Source organism: Vanellus vanellus (genome assembly GCF_965231255.1).
Source record: "Vanellus vanellus genome assembly, chromosome: Z".
NCBI lineage: Eukaryota > Metazoa > Chordata > Aves > Charadriiformes > Charadriidae > Vanellus > Vanellus vanellus.
This window is the reverse complement of record NC_138908.1, coordinates 31,616,725-31,642,623: the sequence shown is the minus strand read 5'-3', so window position 1 is coordinate 31,642,623 and position 25,899 is coordinate 31,616,725. Positions and strand designations below refer to the sequence as shown.

At 36.7% G+C, this 25,899-nt stretch overlaps 1 protein-coding gene across 2 annotated transcripts in view; it reads left to right on the top strand.

Moving 5' to 3' along the window:
* Window positions 1-25,622, top strand: part of PRRC1 (proline rich coiled-coil 1) — a 31,367-nt gene extending 5,745 nt beyond the window's left edge. For both annotated transcript variants that reach the window (XM_082497683.1, XM_082497682.1), the window contains exons 2-9: window positions 1,457-1,573; window positions 5,751-6,134; window positions 7,377-7,534; window positions 9,849-9,951; window positions 14,437-14,600; window positions 15,971-16,074; window positions 18,708-18,810; window positions 24,088-25,622. In XM_082497683.1, the coding sequence (XP_082353809.1) occupies window positions 1,477-1,573; window positions 5,751-6,134; window positions 7,377-7,534; window positions 9,849-9,951; window positions 14,437-14,600; window positions 15,971-16,074; window positions 18,708-18,810; window positions 24,088-24,297 (1,323 nt within the window). In that variant the 5' untranslated portion in view covers window positions 1,457-1,476 and the 3' untranslated portion in view covers window positions 24,298-25,622. The remainder of the gene's footprint in view (window positions 1-1,456; window positions 1,574-5,750; window positions 6,135-7,376; window positions 7,535-9,848; window positions 9,952-14,436; window positions 14,601-15,970; window positions 16,075-18,707; window positions 18,811-24,087) is intronic.
* The last annotated feature ends 277 nt before the right edge of the window (window positions 25,623-25,899 follow it).

The window sequence follows — 25,899 nt, the reverse complement described above, 5'->3', positions numbered from 1 at the left end:
GTTTGGGTTTTGTGGTGTTTTTTCTTTTTGTTGGTTTGTTGTTTTTTTTTTAAAGAGAGAAAAACCCATGTATTTTTGTAGGTGGAGTTCTTTTTATATACATGTTGGTATTTTTACTCAACACATTATCTAAGCCTTTTCTTCTCTAAATCGTTAAAGGGCAGTCCTCAATAACTGCTGATATAGTGGATATGGTGGAAAATGTTTGAATCTGTCTATACATATAATTACTTTATATAGGATTTTTATTTCATTAAAATTTCCTTAAGAATTGTTACCTCAGGGAGAAGTACAAATCGTTGCTGTCTATTTTACCAGACTTGTGAGGAAGCAGGGCTTTTTGTTAGCTGTGTCTGCACTGAAGAACAGAAATATCCAGGTGTTCGTGGAAGTCTTAATTTTTTCCCGCCTCCTTTTCTTCTCCTAAGCCCTTTTACATTAATTTAAGATTTTTAATTAAACGTATAGCTTTACTTTTCTAGAAGTAATATATTTTGAAGGTTTACTCAAAGATGTTAAAAGATACTTCCAATATAACACAGCCCTCAAAATAAAAGCCAGTTTTCCATTACTTTCACTTCTGATAGTGTCACTGGAGCAGTATGGTATTTGGATTTTGGATTTTACAGGAGGAATTGTCTATACTGGAAAACTTGTTTAGTTAAAATTAATTTCAGTGTAATTTTATTCATGTTGGAAGTGAATTTCAGCTGGTTTCATTTGGCTTTTCTGGAGGTTTATTTAGCTGACCCCAAAATGCTTCTGCTTTAAGGTAGACAAGGTCATGGTTAGACCTTAGGTCACAGAGTCAGTGCTCCCAGCCTGTTGCCAGCTATGCCACTGTTCGTGATGTTCAGTAAGGTGCTTGTGCTCGGGTGTGATGCTCAGAAGCATCTGCTGAAGTGCATTAGCCCAAGGGTGCTTACAACCTCTTGGGTAGTTATGGTTCTTTGCTGCCAAAAGGGGCAGACATCCATCCTCTGTCTTGCCTCTTGCCATGTCTTGCATCCTATCCTGCATCTGAAAATAGGTCAAGTCCTTGTTTGAGTTACTACAGCTCAATAATGCAGCAAAATACTACCCTGTGATTAAGTTTTTCTTGCAATGGGATATGGGTTTTGTGATGTGTAATTACTCCTCTATTATTACTAATCTAACTACCTCTAGTATACATTGGAAGCAGTAACTGGTCATCCACAGTAAGGTTTTCGGAAAGATGCTTGGAGTCTGAGGTATTATCACAGTGCTAAAAATAAAGGGAAGATACAGGAGGAATGAGACATATTGGAAAATTATGTACTTGAGATTAGTAATTTTTTTTCTTTTTTCTAGAGTTGGCATTTGGATTCCCTGCTCTGCTCAGGAATGTAAATCACTGTGTTATGGCCTTTACATTATAATTTAAAATCTTTTCCCTTTTTTCTCAAGATATGTTTTTTTTTTTTTTTCCTCACAGCTTTCAATAGCTGAAGGAACATGATGGAAGAGAGTGGAATAGAGACAACTCCACCTGGCACACCCCCACCAAGCACAGCAGGGGCTGCTGCTGATGCTGCTACACCTGTCTCATTAGGTATAGAAACTTCCTCAGTAACTTGGTCACGTTTATTCATGTCTTTTGAAGCACAGCAATTCATCCAAAACTGTTGCAATCAGCATAATTACAGTGCTCTTCTCCAGACAAATTGGAAATATTTAAATTGTTTCTTAATCAGGCATCTGACACACAGATTATTTTAAACATTTTTTTATGCTTGAAACTTTTTTATGAAGTCATGTGGATGCACTTGTGTTTTTTAAGGATGTGGGGTCAGGGAAATAATAGCCTTCACCATGGTGTGCAGTTAGATTAGCAGCATAGAAGGGAGTTAAAAACAAAACAAATTTACAGTCTTGTAGGGGATAGTGGTAAACCTGGATAATCACTTGCGTTTTAATATTGTGGGTAGTAGCCAAAGCACTTTATCTGATGTTTTCAAGAATCTGAATACCATATTCTGAACACCAAATACTTAATTTTCTGACACATCTGGTATTGTTATCTTGAGTGACACTTGCAGTGGACTCCAGAGTGGGGTGCCCTTACCCATGGGACTGTGCAAGGCAATCCATTGGGGTGCGAGAAGAAAATAGTAGAACTTCCATTAATACTTATTTTTATCTAAAAAATAAGAAAGAAATAAAGCTTTGCTAGTATTTAATATACTACTTGACCCTGGTGTCCTCACTTATTTGGTCTATTTGGTCTGTATATTGGATATTCATATCCTCAGGGAATAGTGGGTGTTTCATGATGCAAAGGTGTTGACAGTGGCACCCTCACTTGTTTGCTCACTTTCACCATATTGCAACACCTTGCAGTTTGTGTGCCTGCTTAAGTAGATTTATGGATTATGTTACCCAGTTTTAACTATACTAACCCTCAAAATGGACAGGTGACTTAACAAAAATTCCTGCAAAGAAATCATGGATTAAAAATACTGCTGATAATGAGAGCATAAGCAAACAACAAGAAAATGGAAGAGCTGACACTTCTCTGACTCATCATATGAGCTCTTTGCCATTGTTTTTACCTCATAATATGGCTAACAATCTAATCAGATCTGACAAAAAGTTGGCCAAAAACAATCCAAAATTTTCAAGAGGACTATATGAAATCTAAATTTACATTTGTAATTGTTAATGATGAACGTTGCCCTAAGTGTATATTGTGCCTTGAGATACTAACTAAGGATAGTATGAAGCCATTAGGATTAGCAAGACAACTAAAAACTAAGCAGAACATGAAAACAAACCTCTACAATTTTTTTTGGTAATGTTTCAAGTCATACAGTACTCAATCCAGTACTTTAAAAATTTCAGTAAACTTAATGATAAATCTTTATATGTCTCTTTGGAGATTTCTTGGCTAATAGTGAAGACAAAAAGCTATGTACATTGAGGAAACACTTGTTCTTCCTGACATGGTAAAAATGTCTGAAATAATACATGGAAAACAATGTAGTGACAAACTAAAATGCATTTGTCAGCAAACACTGTTGGAAGATGCATAGAAAACATTGCTCAGGATTTGAAGAAACAAGTATTAGAACAAATTACATGGTGTGGGTGGCTTTCTGTACAGGTGCCCGAAAGTACAGATGTTCCTGACATGTCTCAACTAATGTTTTTTGCTAAATTCTGTTTCAATAAATAATAAAGTAGTACTTTTTGTATTTTATGAGTTCTGTTACACAGCCAACTCTCAAAAAAAAAAAAAAACCAAAACAAAAAAAGTATCTAAAGGGTGTGTTGAAGGAGGATGGAGCCAGGCTCTTTTCAATGGTTCCCAGTAACAGGAAGAGGGGCAATGGGCACAAGTTAGAACACAGGAAGTTCTGTTCAAATACACGGAAACACTTCTTTACGGTGAGGGTGACAGAGCACTGGCACAGGCTGCCCAGGGAGGCTGTGGAGTCCCCTTCTCTGGAGATTTGCAAGACGCGCCTGGATGCAGTCCTGAGTAATGTGCTCTGGGCAATCCTGCTCTAGCAGGGGAGTTGGACTAGATGATCTCTAGAGGTCCCTTCCAACTCTGAAAATTCCGTGATTCCGTGATTATCAGATTCTAAGGGAGGGTTGTGCTGGAGAAGATATATCCTAAACATTAAATTACTTTTTTTAATAAAAGCAGTGTTTTTATTAAAACTGTGTTAGTGTAACCACTGATGGAGCAGTTGCTTTGACTAGAATAAAAATGGATTCTGGAATAAGGTTACAGAGATATCACCACACATGAAATTTATTCACTGCCTCATTTGTAAGCAAGCTACTGCAGCACAGAAACTGGAGCCAGAATTGTACAAAGTGCTATGGGGTGTAATCAATGTGGTTAATTTTATAAAAAAGAACTTTAAATAGTAGATTTTTAACAATACTTTGTAGTGAGGTAGGGAGTAACCATGAATTTTTTTTGAATCACACAGAGGTTTGCTGGTTGTCGTGTGGCAAGGTGTTTAAAAGAGTTGTTGAGCTTAAAGATTACACAAACTTTTTTCTTTTACTAAGAGACAAGTCTCAGAGATTTGCTTACGTTTTCTGTGATGACAAGTGGCTATCAGAAATGTGCTAGTAGATATTTAAGAAAAAAAAAAACAAACAAAACCCAAAATAACCCACCCATAATTTCTCCCTTCAAGGTAAAGGTGGCGTTTTAAGAAGGAGTGATACAGTAACTACTTTCTGTGAGAAAGTCATGCTTTTGAGAGAGCATTTTGAAAATTGGTATTTGGAAATCTTTATGTTGTTACACAGTCCTGCTGCCAAAACCAGTGCAAGCGTCACATATAAAAGCTGTCATCTCTACACATAAACTTGCAAAAAGAATTTCCTGACCTGTGTAAAAATCTTCCAACAGAAGAATTTCAGTGGGTTTGGAACCTATTTGTGAAAAATGCTGAAGTGCAACACCTTCTGATTAATTTGCAATAACAGTTGATTGGCATCAGGGAAGATGCAAATTTACTAGCTGAATTTCAGGAAAACCCTTGGCGTAATTGGTGGGTGGGAGTGAACGAATAGCATGGTTTAGTAAGCAAAGCCAACACTGCACTTCCTCCGTTTGGGTCTGTGGATCTTTGTGAAGTATCTTTTCCAGCTATGACAACCGTTAAAGCCAAATATCAAAATAATATGAACATAGAACCAGACCTTTAAATTGCTTTATCATGAGGTATTAAACAAAGATTTAAAAGATAATGAGGCTTCTTCAATCACATTGCTCACACAAAAAAATTATTATTGCTAATTGTATTATATAGTATGTTAATCATTATTAACATATTATATTATATGTTATAATAATATGTATTATAACATATTGACTATATTAATAAAATTTGTACTGTTAATAAAAATATTTTTATTTATCTTTATGTCATTCTTTTTAAATATATATTGTGTATATATTGTAATATACACAATATACTACTACAGTGATACATATAAATAATTCATAAATAAATAAATTTACATATGTTGGGAGGGTGCAAGCTCAAAAATCTTTTACCAATAGGTGTGTGTGATAAAGTTTGGAGACTGCTGCATTAGTGCAACTTGACATATCATTTGATTGTCATTGATGTTTAGACTGAGGACAGTGAGATGCTTGAGCTGACCCAACAGTTTACTGCTATGAAAAATGATCACTTCTGTTTTTCTGACCTTATTTTCTGGCTTAACTTGGTTTAGAGAGCAAAACTGGTTTATCCAAGATCAGCTGAGGGCCAGACTGAAACTCTTAAAGCAGAGTGATTAGGAGGCTGGCTGCCAGAGGGGAGGGCTGTCTGGTGCTCAACCCATGTCATAAGAGTAACTCTCACCCTGCCAGATATGACTGTACATTTTACTCTTAAATAAGGGCACTTCCTGCATCGTCATTATGCTGGTTGATTAAGCAGTCACTCAGAAAGAACTGTACTAGCTAGAAAATTCTGAGGCAGACTTCAGCTGCTTATAATTCAGTAGTCAAATGTTGACTCATCTTTTTAAGCTTATGACAAATAGGGTTATGCAAGAAAAAGATGTGGCAAAAATTGAGCACAATTGGTGGTGTATGCAAACTCAAGCAGAACTCAAACAAAATTCGCTTTGAAGGGAGAAAGGCAGACCAGGTCAAAACTTACTTGTAAAATACCTGAACAATTATGTAACTGAATCTCAGGGATCAAGGCTCACCATTTCTAAAATTTATTTTTTCTCTTTTTTCCTAGCTTTGTCCAGTTCCCTTGCTACACCAAGTATGTCATCTTCTCCCGCGTACTCACCATCCTTGCCAGCTGGAGTGTCTCCACTTCCTCCTCCTATGACTTCAGCTTCTCTTCCAGTTGTGCCTTCTGCAACAGTTTCTACTATTGCACCACCTCTAACTCCTGCCCCACCTCCTGTTGCCCCTCCAGCTTTTAGTACCTCCATGTCCCAGTTCTCTACACCTCCTCCGTTAAGCTCTACTGCTGGCCCTGGTCTTCCTGCACCTCCCATGGGTCCCCCCATTTCAGGATTTTCCATGTCTTCAACCTATGATATTACCAGAGGTCATGCTGGTCGAGCACCACAGAGCCCACTGATGCCATCATTTTCTGCGCCTCCAGTCACAGGTAACTTTTTGTTTATATGCTTTTGTGTTTTGAGACAGGATGAGGGATCTCCTGAGTGGCTTTTTCCACCAGTCTGCTACAGTCCTCCACGTTCAGCTTCTTTATTATTCTGGGTACACTTAATATAATGTAGCTGCACTCAGAAGAAGGGAGAGTAGCTTCTTTAGTAGAGTTCTGCTAGCATTCAGGCTCACAGAAAAATCTTTGTTTGAGAGCTTCATTTTTTGTTAACTTGCACAGGAAAGGCCTGCTGAACATATATACATATCTTTTGTTTAGATCAGAAGGTCAACTTCAGCAATTATATTTCCACAAAGTGATGTGGTACCTCAGGCTGTGATCTCATAATTTTCAGGTTTTTGTTCTGAAAAGCTATCTGTAGCAAGTTGACCATCATCTGACACCAGCTTCTATTTTCTTGTTTTCAGCCACTAAATTGCATTAGGACAGCTAAAAATACATACCTTCCATGCAAACACTTGCTGTAGTTGCTGAACTGATGTCATTTTCTGGTAGTGGAATGGAAACTTGGCTCTTCAACTGCAATTCAGCCAGGCTTTTACTGTTATTGTTGGTATCTCTTTTAAATAGTCTGTATTAGTTGAATGTCTAAAAAGACCTATCAATTGTGCAGAGTAAAATAAAAACAACTCTTGATTAAGGCTAGTGTTGGAAAATCTGTTAAAATAGCCTTGAGTAATGGGACAAAGGCTCATGCTTAAATTTTCTACTGGTTGACTTTCTTTTGTTTTCCTTTAAAATATATAAAGCTATTCATTTGGTCGCTCCTTTTTCTATTGCTACTAATTTCCAGCACTCAGGGTTAGAAAATTTCCTACTTCTCTGTCTTTTATTATGTATGAGAATATTGCTATCTCTTTGTTCAGAGTGTAACACCCATTCCTCCAGTGAGGGCTTATTATTAAAATTTGAATACAATAAAAAGCACCACTGTTAAACTAACCTGCTAAGAAAAAAATCATTGCTTAATTTTATACATAATGTACAGGCAGTCTCAGTTGTATTAGGAGATATTGTTGAACTCCTTTACAGTAGTTCTATCTGCTAACCTTTAACGAACAGAATTGTTCTGGGGCCTTCAAGAAGTGAGGTGAATCAGACCAGTATTATTCTACTCTTCCTGCTCATTTTCCTGTTAAACAATTGCATGCTGCTACAGTGTAACAAATTAAATGCAGTAAAATAAATGAACACTTTTGTTTTATTCTTCCTTCTTACTAGGTGTTCTGGCAGATCCTATTACTCAACAAGCAACTTTCTCATCATCTTTGGCTCCTGAAACTGGTTCTGCAATCACTTTTCCTGAGGAGCGTGAAGACCCCAGAGTATCTACTGCCCAAGGTGGAGCACCTGCTGGAGGACTGTGGGGGTTTATAAAGGTATGGGGTTTTGTCTGTTACTCTGCACAAGGAATTACATTTTTTACTGACTATCATAAGACATATCTTATTTTTTAAATGCACGTTGCTATAAATGCTGTCTTTTCTCTGGTCTCACGTGCAAGGTGGCTGTTTTTAATAGTGGTGTTTGCTGAAGCTATGTTTTTACTCTTCTTCTGTATAGAAGAGGGAGGACTACACAAATGCAGGTGTTCTACATTAATTTTAGTTCTTGTGACAGGAAGATATGCATACTTAACAGGTTCTGTCACATGTTCTTAAATCAGGTGAAGCTTTAGAACCTCCTTAAGACCTGAAAGCTAATTTTTACTTCACAGCGACTAGATGCAGAAAAAGATAGTCTGTTTTACCTTAACAGAATTGTTTGCTTATCCCGTTTCTTTATAATTTCCTAATGAACTGAGTTTGATTTCTGTGGGATAAAAGTCCTGCCTGTTCTATAACAAACAAGTGTCCTCAAGGAGAGACAAATAGATATTTCTTCCACCAAAGAACAGTTTACCTAAGAAGTGTCTAGGGTAGTTTGTAGGATTGTTCTGCTCTACTGGAAGGCATTGAGTATATAGTACAGAACAGATACTCCTTGTGGTGTGATCTAATAATACAGGGAAAATAAGCAGCAACATCAGGGAGTAGAATTTCATTAGCCTATAACCTTTTTGGAGCTCTGGCAAATGCTACATGTAAGTAGCATTATGAAGTTTCTGGCAAAAAGATCTAAGGGCCGTGCATGAACGCTGAACCATCTTCAAGAGTAACACCATTTTCTGTACTGTCACATATAAAATGTGAAGGAAGAATCAACGAGATTGATATTCCAATGGGATTGCAGAGTTTTGGAGGGACTTTCAAACCCTTATGTACTTAAAAAGCTGTGAGAAAAAGTTGTGTGTGTCATGGCAGACTGAGGTCTCCCTTAACTCCAGGAATAGACATCTTGACAGCCTTAAAGAGTGAGATTAATCCTCCATCGGTGCCATGAAGGCAGAGTTGTCATGCTGCCCTTTTCAAGGAGAGAAGTCTTCTCATGATCATAAAACATCTTCTTCCTTTAAATAATAATGTCTTTCTCTTGGTCATCATAGTCCTCTTAATATTTGCAATAGATGGTAACGTCCAAAAGAGAACATTTTTCCTAGAACATGATTCTGTGACTCCTTTGAAAGTACTAGAGCTTGCAATTGCAAATTAGTTGAAAAGCTAGTCTCGCCCACATTACTGTTGCCTTTATACGAGTAGGATCCAAAGGTGTCCTGTTTCTATTTATGAAGAAGGTCTGTATCATTGACTTCAATAATAAAATCTAGATTTTGGTTGAAGTATTAAGCGTTCCATGTGCTCTGTGTGTTCAGTGACCTCTTTTCAAGAATTTCCAGGTGGGAAGAATGAGGAATCATTAATTATACTGAAGCCATTAGGTTCTTGATGTGTGTAAGCACACATCAGATTGGTTTTTTTTAAAGGTCAGCCAGAATCTGGGAGACTAACTGGTAATTATTAGAGAAATGCATCCTGGATTCCTGTTGAAGACCTTACACAGTAGTTGTAGCAGCTTCTGTTCTTGAAGTAGTTTGAACTACCCTTTTTCCTCTGGTATTCTTAAGAAATCATACACCTTTCTTCCAGGTTTTCTTCAAGCTAGATAATATCCAAGACCATGACAATGAAAATTAATGAAAATTAATGGTCTAGAATCGAATGAGACTGTTTCAGTTCCTTTGATCTGTCAAAGATAGCTGAGCAGTCTCATAGCAGTTCCAAGATACTATTGGAGTCATTGCACCTAACAGCTTGCGTATTTGACTGTTTGAGCAATGAAGACAGCCTGGACCTGAATTTTCAAAAGACTCTCTGTTTGTCTGCCTTTGATCCTCATCTGTGTATTCCTGAATCCAGTTCTTGAATCCAGTTCCCATCTGTTGCTGAGTCCAGTTGGGGACTTTCCCAGTGCCTACTGGTAACATGATCGTCACCCTGGGAGCTAAAGTCTAGTTTTGTATATATTGTATATATTTCATTATTTTCTTACTGATACTACTATCTTTTTATTGTTAATAGTTTTAGTTTCATATTTAATTAAAGTAGTTTTAGGTCCTTTTCAACCCATAATTCTCTCCCTTATTCTCTCTCCTGTGTCTTCTGGGAAGGAAGAGATGCTAAAAGAGAGCATCTGTTGTTTGTTTAGTGACCAGCCCAGCCTAAACCACGGTATTTTTTTTTTTAACTGTAACATTTTGAGTTTCGTGCGAAAAAAACCACAAGATAATATGGAAATCTACTTGCTTAAATTTAGGGTGTAGCTGAAAATCCCATGGTGAAGTCTGTTCTTGATAAAACCAAACATTCAGTGGAGACCATGATCACAACGCTGGATCCTGGTATGGTTCCATATATCAGTAAGTATTTGTGACAAACCATCAAGTAATACATGTAAACTTTAGACAGGTTAATATAATAGCATACTACTTTTACACTTGAAGTTTGTGTATATAGTGTGTTAATTCAAACTCACAGTACTGTACTGATTTCTCAAGGGTATTGTCCAGTGAAACTCTCACTCTGAAGGCTGACTTTTTATGTCTGTCGTGAGGTTCATTTGACTTTTGTATTACTCTGTAGTTCAGATAGTGGCACAGTGAATTTAGTTCAGACTGTGCATGATTAAGAAGTTATAAAGAAATAAAAACAATGAAGAGACCTTGTCAATAATCCCTAAGTTGCATACTGTTTTCTCCCACTGTGTCTCTATTTGAGCCTTATGGATTTGAGTTTAAAATACACTGTATGTGTTCTGTTGGATCACATGCTTAAATACTACTGTGTAAGCTATCACATTAAAGTTAAAACGAGATTAATACTCAGAGAGGCATAGGACAGAGTTATTAACATAGCTTTTAAGGCTTTCCTCTGACTTTCAGGTGTTCCACTTTTCTAGCCTAATAGTGTTTATACTTTTTTTAGGAAATTTGGCAAACTTGAAGCAGTTCCTGAATCAGTTAGTAGGAACATTAAAATTCTAAAATGATATGATGAAGTCTGAAGTACTGCTGAGCGTTGAGCCTGGAAGGAAGAGCATAGCATTTCAATTACAGCTTGAAAATTAATAGGAAGAAGCAGCATTGTGTTATTCACCAGTACATTGCATGTCATATATAACTGATGGGAGGTTTCTACTTCATTAAAATGGGGAACCAAAAGACGTAATTTGTCCAGGGTGGTGGTTTGGTTTTGGTTTCTGGTGGGGTTTTTTTGTTTATTTGTTTTTTTCTTTCAGCAGTCTGGTAAGCAGTCCTCCTTCTTCGTTGTGCCAGTACTGTGCTTTGTCAGGCTGAGAAGAAACTATTAAAATGTTTTTGCATTTTGTTTTTCTAAGCTATTTTTCAGCTGGACCTATTCTGTGATCCTGCTAACCACATTGCTGCACTGTTGTACTAATCCAGTGAGCGATATGTGGAATAAAAGGGGAAGATGACCTAATTATTGAGTAGTAATTAAATGTCTTACACTTAAGGGAGCGTATTCCAGCAGCTGACTAGTGAGGAGATAGATATGAAATCAGTGAGAAGGGCAGGACAACAACTGAGAAAGGATTTGAGAGGAGCAGCAAGATGCAATGCAAAACTACAGTACATGTTGATTATGCACAATTTGGTGAACTGTATTTAAGGTTTCTATTGCAGTTGTGACCATCCCTTTTTAAAATAGGATCTGTCAGTGTACAATGATAGTTTGGACAGTTTGACACAGTAATCATTGGACAGAACGTTACATAGAGGAAGAAGTAATTCTAATAAAATGCTTTGTTTGCAAGACTCAGAGTAAGCAAATTCAGTGGTTATCTCAAAAGTTCTCTGAAGTCATGTTGGAAGGCAAAGCATCTGTATACATCTTGGCCATTAATATCTTGGCAGGTTTTTTTGTAGTTGCAGGTTGTGGAAATAGGGTAGAGATTTGTAATCTTAGTATTTACTTCCTTCTAGAAATGTTTTCTGGGATCAGCAAAAGCCATGTCCTCAACAACAGATGGCCACACTTCTCTCTGCTCTCTCTCCACTGCTGCAATTTCAAACAAATGTCAGATTCCTCACACCACAGCCTGAAATTACCAAAGCTTCTGACTGAGGTGGCTGACACTATTTTTTCGTGTGAGCAAATAGTATTTCTGTAATCTCTTTCTTGAGAAGAACTAAACTGTTTTCATTGGCACATGGTGAAGATGTCATCTGAGGCAGGCACCTGGAACAGAAAATTTCTATCTGCAGAGGACCAGGTCACCATATAAGCATAAACATTAATGCTTTTGTAACAAAAAGATGACAGGAAATCTTAAATTGCGTGTGTAACTGTCGTTTCAGTTTATAATACACAAAGTACAATGAAATTTCATGTTCAGGTGTCACAGGTTAACTTAATATGACAGTTCTGTCTTTACATTTGCCAGGCTATATTTAATTCATATATTTTAGGTTTTGATATTTCCATTTTACCATAGTCTGTGACACATCTTGTCACAAATTGTTTCTTTTAATGCATGCAGTATCTTTGTTTTCCTTCTGTAGTATCTGTGATGAACAAAGATATGCTTTTGATATATGATGATCCTTAATACAAAAGAACATAATCTGTATTTTGCTGATGCAATATACAAACATGAGGCACAATTACTGTTACTATGTAAGTAACAGTAACTGTGCAGTAATTTACTAGGTACATTATGGGCTAGTTTTTAGTTGCATTAAAAACTCTTTAATAGTTTTTCTATCCCTGAGCACTCAAACAAGGCTAACTTCAGCAAAATCTTGCAGTCAATTTTAGGACTTGTTTATTTATGTTAACTTTGATTTCTATCAAAAATAAATCAATGAAAAGAGACACTCAATAATTTTTTAGTCCTGTTGTTACCCACTGTTATTGCCCAAAGTTCAGTTATGTGTACACCCAATTCCATTCAGTAAAGCAATTGATAAATAAAAAGTTAAAAAATAATCTGAAAACCAAATAGAATGTTTTACTACTGTTCTGGCATATCTCTTGTGATTCTTTATAAGCAGAAGATGTTTCCTGTAACTGAGGTCTGCTAAGTAGTAAGAGCCAAAGAATAAATTGTTCTTTTCTTTAAAATGTAAGCTTCGGGCTTATCATTATCAATGGAGGAATTTTTCTTACATCAGGATAAATAATGTGGACTTTGTCAGCATGTGTAATTAGGTGGAGTGTTAATGTTCGGGAGCAAAACCACTGGGCTCTGTTCTTTTTTCTTTTAAAAGGTAGTTTAACATGTTTTTGTACAGTCAGTGGGCCTGGGAAGTGACAGGTTTAAAGACTAGTCATTCACTAATTTGCTACTGTTGTCATAAGAAATGCCCTGCTGTATGACAGAATCACAAAGTCGTGTGGGTTGGAAGGAGGGTCACCTTGTCTAACTCCCTCTTTTAGCATGGTCCCTTAGGGCCTGTTGCCCAGGACTGTATCAAGGCAGCTTTTGAGTATCTCCAAGGATGGAGGCTCCACCACCTCTCTGGGCAACCTGTGCCTGTGCTCAGACACCCTCACAGTAAAAAAGTTTTTCCGTATGTTCATAAGCAACCTCCTGTGTTTCAGTTTGTGCCTGTTGCCTCTGGTCCTGTCACTGGGCACAACTGGATAGAATCTAGCTCCATCCTCTTTGCTGCCTCCCTTCAGATGTTTGTACACATCAGTAAGATCCCCCTGAGGCTTTCTTCTCCAGGTTGAACATTCCCAGCTCTGTCAGTTTCCTCATAGAAGAGATGCTCCAGTCCAGTGGTTCATCTAGCTCAATATTCTGTCTTCAGCAGAAGCAACAGGATATGGCACATGTTAAATGACAGTAGATCTTGTGACTTCTGTAGTCCTTTCTCCTTGTACTCCTTCATCATCCACAGTCATTGAAATAAGGATGACAAGAGGCATGTCCATACCTATTACTTTTAGTGCTTGCATATGGACGTGTTGTCCATTAATTTATCCTTTACGCTTACTGAAGCAATTTACTTATGCAGCTTTCTCTGATGTCATATTCCATGTTTGAAAACAGTTTAAGCTGTTCTTAAGAAAGCTTGTAACAGCAGACATGAGTTTTATGAGATGTTTTTGCATAAATTAAGTTTGACAATAAAAATTATCCAACTGTGATAAAGACCAATGTGAGGTATAATTGAGCTCATCAGTCTTTTGTGGCAGTTTTAGATTTCTTTTAATTCATGAACTGTTTTGTTTTATTCTAAAAAAATCTCAGTGAAAACTCATCCTTCCTTATGGAGATACTGCCACATGGAAATAATTCAGAAATGCTTAGAGCTTTTTGGTTCCATAGATATTTAATATCTAAAAAGATAAAGGTGTAGACATGCAGGCAGGCAATAAAATGACACTAAAATTCACAGTCCAAGGACAACTAGAAACTAATGTGAGCCTTTCTTTCAAAGCTTATGTAATTTGACAGCTGTTCACTGGATTTTATGAACTGCATCTGTGTTCTCAGTCCCTTTCACAAGGAAGAGTTTGTGTGTCACCCCAACATTTGTTACCACTGCCGAGAACACCAAAACATCCTTAGAAATGCATGTCTGAGTTATTCTCCTAAATCCATGAATTGCCATCTCAAATGAGCGGTGTGCTTTTTTTCAGGTACTGAGCAACCATCAGTTCCTGTTTTCTGTCTTTCATCCATGAATCACTTAGCTATTCATCTAACTTTTACTTCCTAAGTTACTTCTGCTTCATGAAAGAACTTTTGTACAGTGCACAGGAAGGAGAAGACCAACTGAAACATACTCTTAAGATAAAGAGTGCATTTGAAGTACCTTATAATGGGAATGGTGAAGAATATATGCATACATATATATATATGTATTTTACAGAAACGGGGGGAGAACTGGACATAGTGGTTACTTCTAATAAAGAGGTAAAAGTCGCAGCAATTAGAGATGCCTTTCAAGAAGTCTTTGGAATGGCTGTTGTTACTGGAGAGGCTGCACAGTCTAACATCGCACCCCAACCTGTGGGCTACGCTGCAGGTTTAAAAGTAAGTTGATCTATAACTGCACTAAAGTGCCTCCAATGCAAAAAGGGAGTGTGGAAACATTCACCCAAAAGAATCTGATTTTCCATAAAGGGAAGGTCAATTTGTGCGATAGGTAAGCATCTCTTGTTTTTCTGTTTTTTTTTTTTATAGTCATCTGGATCATTAGATCAGTTTAAAGCTGCATGTTGAAATAGGTTTGGGTTTTTTTTGCAAAGACATTCACAGCAAATTGAAAATATTTATGTCAGTTTTCTTATACTGTCATTGATTGACATTGCATCTGGCATACATTGTGATATTATTGTATATCAGGCATTTCTTCTTAGTCTATTGTTAGCACACCATGTTGGGAATGTTAGAAATTAAGGGAGACTCTTTGAGACTGAGTTGCCTCCCTGCTAATTGTGTAGATCAAAGATAGTTTGATCAACACTCGCCAGGGATCCTCCCAAGCAGATCTATGTTATGGTTAAAAAGTAAGAATTTACTGTGCAGTTTTGCAAACAGCTGTGCTGGCCCAGAGGAAGGGTTAGCAAAGGTCGTTTCACCAGATTTTAAAAATGTTTGTGTTTGTCGGGTGTGTCTCATTGGCCAATAATTAAAAACTCTGAAAACAACTATTTAGTATTCTGCTTCTTAAATGTAGGCAAATCATTTACTCGTTAAAAATAGGAAGTATTTTCTCCTAACTGCTGTGGCAATGCTCACAGCTGAGTAAAGCCTATCGTCATAGCAATGTCTTGGCCCATAGAATTTTGTATTAAGGTAAAGGAGGGTAATATATGTATATATATATATATATATCTATCTGTATATGGTCCTTTGCCTTTTTAGCTACTGCAGTGTGGTAGTAATAGCATTAAAACTTCAGAGTGATAAAAGGTTTGGAGGGAATGATTCCTACATCTTAGTTGGATAGGTACAACAAGAAAGAGATTCTCTCCCTTGGTCATACAAAGTTGATCTAAAGCTCTTAAAGGATCTAAACCTGACAAATCTTAAGCTGCAATGACGTCAGTGTCAGTAACAGAAATATATGCTGATGCTTTAACTAATAGTGCAACTTGGCACAGTTACAGATTAGGAATTCTCTGCATGCTAACCTAGGTCTTTTACATGAAAAAATAACAAACTAAAAATACTTAGTTTTATCATAGTTTTTGTTACTATTTAGGATTCCATTATGGCTTTTCATGAGTTTTGGTTTTTGTTTTTCTAACATTGAAATAAAAGTAATTTTTCAAAATCTGTCATATTTTCTGTTTAACTTGAAAAATATGTTCTAGAGTTCTTTTTGCATTCATCTGTAGCATCGTAACATGTTGTGATTCAAAGAGAATGTTGTCTTAACAGCTTATGTTACCACTTAGGGAGCCCAAGAAAGGATAGACAGCTTGCGTCGGACAGGAGTAATACATGAAAAACAGCCTGCTGTATCAGTAGAAAACTTCATTGAAGAATTGCTTCCTGACAAGTGAGAACTTTAAATATATTCCTGGGAGGGGAGGGAAAAAAAAAAGGAGATTATTCTTTGTTTACTCAAAGGGGCCTATAGAGACGTGCTGGCAGCATCACTCTGAGCAGAAGAAAGGAGAGATTCTGTCTTCAGTATTGCTTTGTCAGACTTGATTTTGATGATGATGTTCAGCTTTTTGTCCACACATCTTGAGATTAGTACACAAAATCCTTGTCAGGTTTTTCAAGATTCACAATTTAAGAACACAATGAAGTTATACTGAACTGACAACATTAAGGAGTTATAAAAGTTGGAATTTGGCTAGTAGTTTGCTTACTCCTGTGTGTACACTCTCCTCTTTCTCTGAAATTGTATTAATTTCAGAAAGTATGCTGGGAGATGTTCTGGCATTTGTAGTAATATGATTTTATCAGATAATATATTACCCATTTTCCTTTCACGAAGAATGTACTTACTACTTTTATTTTGCACTGCACAGACAATAAAATAGTGTTTTCAAATACATTACAACTTGATTTTGTAACATGCTTTTTCACAGACAGTTCTTGAAGTAGTTTTATAATTAATTTCCCAAGCATTAAGAACAGTGTCACATTTTTCTTAATGCAAACTTAAATAGTTTTTTTCTGATTGCATTTTTGCTCATGTGATGGGCTTTGATTTATTTTTTTGACACGTACTGTGCTCTTGCTCCATTTTTAAAGATAAATTTAGTATCCTTAGAAGCTGGATGGTGAATTTTCTAAAGTAAACAGAATTAGGAAGTGTTTTAATTTTTATTTAGTATGTATTTCCATCTAGTCTGATTCAGATGTTTTATCGAATTTCCACAAAGCAGTAAGTATGACAATATCTCTTTTTCAAAGTAATTGCTGTTCTTGTCCTTTGAATTTACTCATTCCTAAAACTGAAAGTACTCAACATGGAAGATCTCACCCAGAACTGCAGTGTTATTGAAAGGAATGCTAGCTCTTCTGTCCACACCTTACAGGCCCCAAGAACATCTTGCTCTATGACATTAGGTACAGTAGAAACAAAGAGTAACTTAATGCATGCTTTAATTTTTATTCGGTAGGCAACATTGGAAGTTTCCTTGCATGGTGTTATAAAAAAACATTTGAACTATTTTCAGCCCTTGTTTTTTTCTGCAATGAAATGATAGATCATGGCGCTAGTAATCAATTAGTTATTATTATAAAGTTGTGGTGTTACAGTTCTAATATGGGGCACACAGTTAGTGTTTTGCTGATATTGTTTACCATACTATTACACATGTCCAAAGGAGAGGAGTTTCTAAGGAACCACTCACCAATACTAAGACCTCTGCACTTAACACCTAACAGATCAGTCACTACTCACAGCTAAACTTCTCAGTTGTCTGTCAAGCAGCTGAAGGAAATGACTTCCCCTTCCAGTTCCAAGTCTTGGATACTATTTGCAGAAAAGGTTGCAAACTCTATTATGTGTATTTTAATCTTTAGACTCTTAACTCCTTCATTAATTGGGAGCAAATTATCTTTAACGATGAAGCTTTCTCAACAGTCTTTTGTAGTTGCATATGGCGTTGTCCTCTGTCACAAGGCATTCCAGTGCTCTGTTTCCCCGCTATGAAGATAATGCGAGTGAAGTACTTCTTCCTGTCTTGCTCCACTAAACTCTTAACATGAAGTTTATGTGGCCCAGCCATTTTTTTTTTTAAATTGGAGCCTTGTATTTCTGTTTATAACAACATCTTTGCTTCCTATGCTTTAAAGAATAACATACAATTTATATGTAGACACGTATATAATATATGTGAAACAAAAACTACATTAGTGTTTTTCTTTTTAAATCTTTTATGATTCTTGGCCTTGATTTTGTGTTTGTGCTCTCCCTGAAGTATACTGCTGAAGTATGTTTCTCCTGTGGCAACTCAACTGTAAAACTGTTAAAAGAATTGAATACAGTGAAGTAGTGATGACACATTGCCCTTGGTTTTATTTGGATCATGTCAGTGTTGTTAGTTTATTGGTAGGGAGAAATGATTTTATGTTTTTGCAAGCTAGATAGGAAACCATTTTGGGAACTACTTCAGTGGTCTTTACGGTGTCTGCTACAGCAGACACCATCTTTTCTGAAAGGTGCAGAAGTGTTTCTCTGAATAAATCATTTAAATGATCGTTATAGGATTAGACATACCAAAAAATCTTCTGAATATAGAACATGAATGACAAATAGATTATTCTTTTTGATTGTTAGGGAAGCTTATCATAATGAGAAACATTCTTTCAAAGGTTGAATGAGAACTGCAGCATAATAAATAAGGCCAAAAAACCATATCCGTGCACATGCCTACCCCACCATCTTTCTTTGTTTTTTTTTGATCTGTAAGTTTCATTGTATTTTATATATTTTTATGTATATTATGTATTTTACATACATACACATGCACTACACTATAATTTTATGTATATATAAATTGATATATGCAAAGTTAATTTGAAAGATACTAGAACACTGATGAAACGTTACATTATTACTACATTTATAGTAGAGTTTATAAAATGGTCATAATTGAACTGCTATCATGTTGTTTTTCAATTGATTGATACTCAGTACTCAGAAGTAAAGTAACTTGCATGTCATTGCAGGTGGTTTGACATTGGATGTTTGATTATTGAGGACCCAATTCATGGAATTCATCTGGAAGCTTTTACCCAAGCAACACCAGTGCCTTTACAATATGTTCAGCAGGTGAGTTTTCAGTTTTCTTACCAACGTTGGATTAACAGTTGAAACACAAGACTTAAGTTTTAATTTCATTTACGATGTCAGTTCTTACTGGCAGTTGCTCCACTTGAATGTTTTAGTTTTTATCCTTATTTCATAAATTATTTTTGAATCATGTTTTTGTGTTACCTAAAAACCTTTATGCGTTTGTGGCAAAGCAATTCTTGATCAAGAGTCTGATTCTGCAATACATGGCACTTGGAAGCACTAGTTTTACTTTTCTATTAATGAAGAAGAAATGTTCCAAGAAGAAATTAACCAAGGGGAAGTATTAACCAAGAAATTAACCACAAATAAGTACTCCCTCAGAAAGAAAATAAACTTTAATCACTGAAATATTGTCATCAGTCTGGTTCAATGACTCAGAATTAACCCTCATGAATCTTTACATAGGTAAAATAAAAATACTCATTCTTCCTCAGATGCAGAAGGAGATCTTTGCAGCTTAAGTAATTCACTAAGCAACTGCACCAAGGAAGTGCAGTAAGCACTTTTATCCATCCAAGGCTTGGTTTTCTTTCCTTAACTTACTTCACAAATGTATTGGAGTTTCATCTAATGCCAACAAAACTGTGTAATATTGAAGTGTCACTGTGTACACATGTATATGTTAGCAATCCAGTGAAGTAGCTTACACTTCATTTAGGCACAAGTTTATAAATTGAGATCTTACCACTCAATTTTTAATAAAGCTCATAAAGCCTTGGCATTTATGTTGTTAGTTACCAGCAACAAACAGCATACTGTACTGATTAGTATTCTGAAAACTCATTTCTAATAAAAAAATAAAGAATCATAGAATTGTCTAGGTTGGAAGAGACGCTTGGGATCATTGAGTCCAACCATCTACTCTACTCTACAAAGTTCTCCCCTACACCATATCCCCCAACACCACATCTAAACGTCTCTTAAACACATCCAGGGATAGTGACTCAACCACCTCCCTGGGCAGTCTATTCCAATGCCCGACCACTCTTTCTGTGAAAAATTCTTTCCTAATGTTCAGTCTAAATCTACCCTGTTGGAGCTTGAAGCCATTCCCTCTTGTTCTGTCGTTAATTACCTGTGAGAAAAGACCAGCACCAACCTCTCTACAGTGTCCTTTCAAATAGTTGTAGAGAGTGTTGAGGTCTCCCCTCAGCCTCCTCCTCCTCAAACTAAACAGTCCCAGCTCCTTCAACCGCTCTTCATATGATTTGTTTGCTAGGTCCTTCACCAGTTTCGTTGCCCTCCTTTGCACTCGCTCCTGCACCTCGATATCTCTCTTGTATTGAGGTGCCCCAAACTGGACACAATACTCGAGGTGTGGCCTCACCAGTGCTGACTACAGGGGCACAATCACCTCCCTACTTCTGCTGGCCACGCTATTTCTAAAACAGGCCAGGATGCCGTTGGCTTTCTTGGCCACCTGGGCACACTGCCAGCTCATATTCAGCCGCTTGCCAATTAGAACCCCCAGGTCTCGTTCTGCCAGGCAGCTTTCCAGCCACACCTCCCCAAGCCTGTAGCGCTGCATGGGGTTATTGTGGCCCTAGTGCAGAACCTGGCACTTGCCCTTGTTGAAACTCATACCATTGATGTTGGCCCAATGATCCAATCTATGTAAGTCTCTCTGTAGAGCTTCCCTATCCTCCTGGGAATCAACACTCCTGCTTAACTTGGTGTCATCTGCAAACTTGCTGATGATACACCCTATGTCCTTATCAAGAACATCAATAAAGATGTTGAACAGAAATGGTCCCAACACTGAGCCCTAAGGCACACCACTTGTGACCGGCCGCCAGCTGGATTTGAGTCCATTGAGCACCACTCTTTGGGACCTTCCAGTCAGCCAGTGCTTGATCCAGTGGATCGTATGCTCATTCAGGCTGTGCGAAGCCAGTTTTTCCACGAGAATTGTATGGGGGACAGTATCAAATGCTTTTCGAAAGTCCAGATATACAATATCAACAGCCTTTCCCTCGTCCAATATTCTCGTAATCTTGTCATAGAAGGAGATCGGGTTTGTCTGGCAGGACCTGCCTTCCATAAACCCATGCTGACTAGGCCTGATCCTCTGGTTGCCCATTATGTGGGTTTTGATGGCACTCAAGATGACCTGCTCCGTGACCTTCCCTGGTATTGAGGTTAGACTGACAGGTCTATAGTTACCTGGATCCTCCTTTTTTTTTTGAAGGAGGATACCCCTCCTTCAGATCTGTGCTTGGGCTTGATTCTACCATGAACATACAGACTCTCACCTAAAAGGCAAGACTCATTTCCTCTTCTGACTGTGCTATTCTGACATGAAAATATTTAAATCTTGGAAATATCATGGTTTTTCCCATTGTAAATAATGCAGTACTGTGCAGGTCTTAAATATCACCAAAAGAAGTTTTTAATGAGATTGTTTACATTTCTTTGGGCACACACTGGGAATTACTCCAAAATCCAACCAGTGCATGTTGCCTGACAGCAGATATGAGTTATGCATTAATAAACTGTGGTCTGAAAGTTCTTTTAAAATAAAATGTTTCTGTAAAGAATTTCAAAACAAAACTGTTTGGGGTTTGATCCTCAGGGGGTTGTTTTGCAAAAACAAAAAGTAACTGTTTAATGGGTTTGGGGCTTTTTTTTTTTTGTAGTACAAATTCCAATAGAGTGAACAGTTGTGGGATTGGTTTTAGTTCTTATTTTTCAGAGTACTTATAACTTTGAAAAGCTGATGAGTGGTAAAAGGATAAATATTGCTCTGTAGTTTTCCAGAGTGCTTTTCAAAAAGAGTAAAGAAAGATGTGAAGCTACAGGAGAAAAGTATTAATTGAGCATGACTAGATGATCTTTAAAAGTCCTTTCCAACCCCAACTATTTTGTGTTGCTATGAAAATAGGCACAGCACTGTGAAGTTACTACTTAAGTAATTGTCACATTCTCTATGGAGCATTGGTATGAGCTAAACAATTTTTTTAAACATAAAGAACAATAGGTATCTTTAATTTTTGTTTCCCATATATTCTCTATTTTGTTATTTAAAAACTAGAGTTAATAGCTTAACTCTTTTAGTATTTTTTTTCTCTTAGGTAAACATAGTTTGTAACTTTGAAAAGTAGTGTTTACCTTCTAATAGCAGAAAATGTTCTTGTTTTAATTTTTATGCAGCCTATTTAGTGTATAGCTTAGTGTATAGTACAGATTCAGTGGAACTGTAAGCCTTTAAACTTGAATTAGATCAAGTTCTACTTTCACATTTAAATGAAATTGTTCTTGCATGTACATCAACAGCAAAGCATAGCTTTGTTTCATACCTTCAGAGTTAAATTTTTCCTAGTCTTGCTACTATATATTTTGATTAACTTAACACATAATGGTGTTGTGAATTATTGGGCTCTTGATTGTGTGTGTACACCAGTTGTTACCTTTGGTCCCATTATGTCTCTTCTAGAATTAGAGTGGGTTTCTCACAGGGGTGTGCAAGAAACATACATTTATATAAATCTAGTCTAATATCTTTAAGTTAAATGTAGATTACAATAGGAAAAAACAGCAATTGTATACTTGTATTTCAGACTAAGAAGAGAGAAGAAATATGTGTTAGACAGGATGTTATTTGTTATTCACAGTATAAAAGATTAAATGGAGGCAAGATTAAATGTTCCTTGAAATTCTTGCTAGCTATGTGTTTTATTGTTCTGTGTAATGGAAATAGTGGTAAAACTGTCTATATAGAATAGATACTCTTTTGTTAATGTCTTTACCAATGGCATAGAGCTTTCTGAGCACATAATATGAGACTTGTGGCTGTTCATAACTCTAATATTGCTTGATTTGTGGAGGTAAAAAGGTGGATTTCAGGACTTGTTTTGAGAACCTCTTTCTGTTAAGAGACTAGGTGTCACCTTGTTTTTTGCTGAGCCAGAAATTGCAACCATGATGGGAAACTACTGCAAGGTGGTGTATTTTATTTATTTTATTTGAAGTTTACTGATTTTCAGCAGTAAAAATACCAAATAATTAATTTATGAAGTTATGTGCAATTGTGGATCATAACAGAAATATCATAATCAGTCCCTACTTGCAGCTAGATGCACTCTTATTTACTTCTTATTGCCAATATGTTCTGACTAATAAGGAAAATTTCCTGTTCCGTTGCTTAAGAAATCTGCCTTTTATGTACCCATGATAATAACAAGTTATTTTGATATTGGAGCAGCCTGCATATTCTAACAAACTTGTGGAGTCCCCTTCTCTGGAGATTTTCAAGACCCGCCTGGATGCAGTCCTGAGTAATGTGCTCTAGGCAATCCTGCTTTAGCAGGGGAGTTGGACTAGATGATCTCTAGAGGTCCCTTCCAACTCTGAAAATTCTGTGATTCTGTGATTCTATATATGCTGTTGTTGTCACAAGACAGTAGTTTTAGGAAGGCTGGAACACAATAATGAACTTTGATCTGCTGTACATGCACTGGAAAAAGACTAACTTGAATATTAAAATAAAATCTGTATGAAGAATTCGGCCTGGTGTGCAACGCTATGAAGAACTGAGTGATACTAAGAACAGGCTTACTGAGGCAGAAGTCTGCTGCCCTTTATTGTATGCAACAGTGGCCAGAGGTGGTTGACTAGGATGAGCATCAGACCAGATAAATGCGGTGATACTTCCCCCTGTTTCCCTTCTGCTTCCAACTTCAGGGAATTACAGTATGTAATCCCGCTGTGATCTCATGCAAATATTTCAGTCCTCCGTTTCTGCCAGGCTCAGCTTTCTTCTTGTATTTGGCTACTTGCCTGCTTCAGAGGGACATCTTAACCATTTTTAGAACCTTTGGAGGGTAAGAGTCATGGTATAAATATGTGTCATTATTGATTCCATCTGTTAGCTACTTTAAAAGAGAAAACTACTTCCTGGTAATGGCATAATGTCATAGAATCATAAAGTGGTTTAGGTTGGAAGGGACCTTGAACATCATTGAGTTCCAACCCCCCTGCCATAGGCAGGGACAATGTCTTTACTCTCTTAAGCATTGTATTTTAATTTTATACAGTTCAGATGTCATTTGGATCATGATACATACAAATCCAAGAAGTATAATTGGCTAAGCAAATTATGGGGCAGTCTGAAATGTGGATTCTGATACCCTTCAATTTGCTGCGTAGCGCTATTGATATAAGAATGATTACTTATTAAAGTTGGTATGGAGAAGATAGAAAAAAATTTACTCATTTCAAACTCTTCCAATAATCACTTCTCAAAATTTTACACAGGCTAAGAGTCTCACTCCTCAGGACTACAATCTGAGATGGTCAGGCCTGTTGGTGACTGTGGGCGAAGTGCTTGAGAAGAGTATGCTGAATGTCAACAGGACTGATTGGCACATGGTATTCACTGGCATGTCCCGTCGACAGATGATCTACAGTGCAGCGAAGGCTCTAGCAGGAATGTACAAACAGCACTTACCACCCAGGACCGTTTGAATGAAGGCAGATCCATGACACTAAGGAATACTGGTTTTGATTCTAGAATTGAAGTGAAAGCTATGTATTCTGATTCTCAGCGAATACAACACAGATTTGTAATCTAGCTGTAAAATATATTTTACTTTTTAAAAAGTGAAAATTATTTTCCAGCGGTGGAAATAAGCAATTGCAATTTTTAACTACTATGTGATTTCCAATATGATTCGCAAAACAGGAAATCGAACAAACATATATTTATAAATGGGACAAATAGCATTACAGTTTGTAAGTGGAATGTGCTGTTATTTGACACCTTACTAGGCATTTGCTGAGATACTTTAGTTAGTGTACTTTTTTTAAAGAAAGGGGATCATTGTTTTGTTATTTCTGTTATATTAGTAATATAAACACGCTGACAGCATAACATGTATGTTATAAATGCATTTCAATCCAGAGAGACTACCTTCTGTAGTAGAGGTTTTCTTGGCACCTGTGCTTGGGTGGTACTTAACACCTCATAGGTTTGGGGTCTATATATAAGTTCTCAGGAGTGATGCTGAGTAGTTTTTACATCACAACAGTGAGCTGCTGAAGAAGAGCACAAATCCATTCCCCATTAGGTGAAGTCATTGCTAAATAATTTTGAAATCTAATTTTTCATGCCGCATCTTTTTTTTTTATGTAACAGTAATGAAATTCGTGTCCAATTAAAATACTGTACAAATTTAGGTTGCTTCAGTGGGTTTTAGATCAGGTACTACATACGCATGAAATTATCTCAGCAGTTCCAACAACATAATTTACGCCAGTGCTTCCAAACTTCATATTTTATATGGAGTTATGTAATTTGTTCTATCAAGTTATGGTTGTCAGCATTTTGATGTGGAAAATGGTGATATATGTATCCCTTGCTTTACTATCCTGGGTTTTCTAAACATTTTTAAGTCTTTAATGCCTTCTTGATGTCATGAGCTCACTGTTTCTTATATAAGTCTTCAGTGGTGTCTGATTTTTTTCGTGGCTATAAATGTCCTCTATCCATGCTTACACAATCTTAAATATTTAGAAATATGGAAATAATTGTGAAGAAAATATTTTGGTAATAACACTTTTTTTAAGAAACAGAGAATAAACGAATACTTTTTGTTTGCCTTAAAGAAGCAGTTTTTCAGCTTATATTGCTCTGCCTTTACCCTTCTTAGGTGCTTTCAAAGGACATTTTTGTATACAATATACTGTTAAGCCAGCTCATATTTGTACCCAGTGAAAGCCTATTTCCAAGTAATATATTTTGCCTTAATTGGCTTGCTCTGTAAATTAGTTGAATAAATGTTTTACTTAGAGGACTGTATCTATTTTAAAGCTTTATTTTTTAATATAGCTGACGAACATCTGTTTATTGAAATTGCATTTACATGGTCAAGTTACAAATTTGGCACATACTTCAATGCCTGTCTTTTCTGAAAACAAAGCAAACAGAACTTGACTCTTGTGGTCTTGAGGTCTCTTGTTGGGAGCACTTCTTTGTATCATAAGCTAAAAGGATGATACAGGGGCTTATGTGTGTCATTGTTCAGTAAAGGCATCTTTGTTTTTATTGTAGTTTCAGTTTGCAGTGTA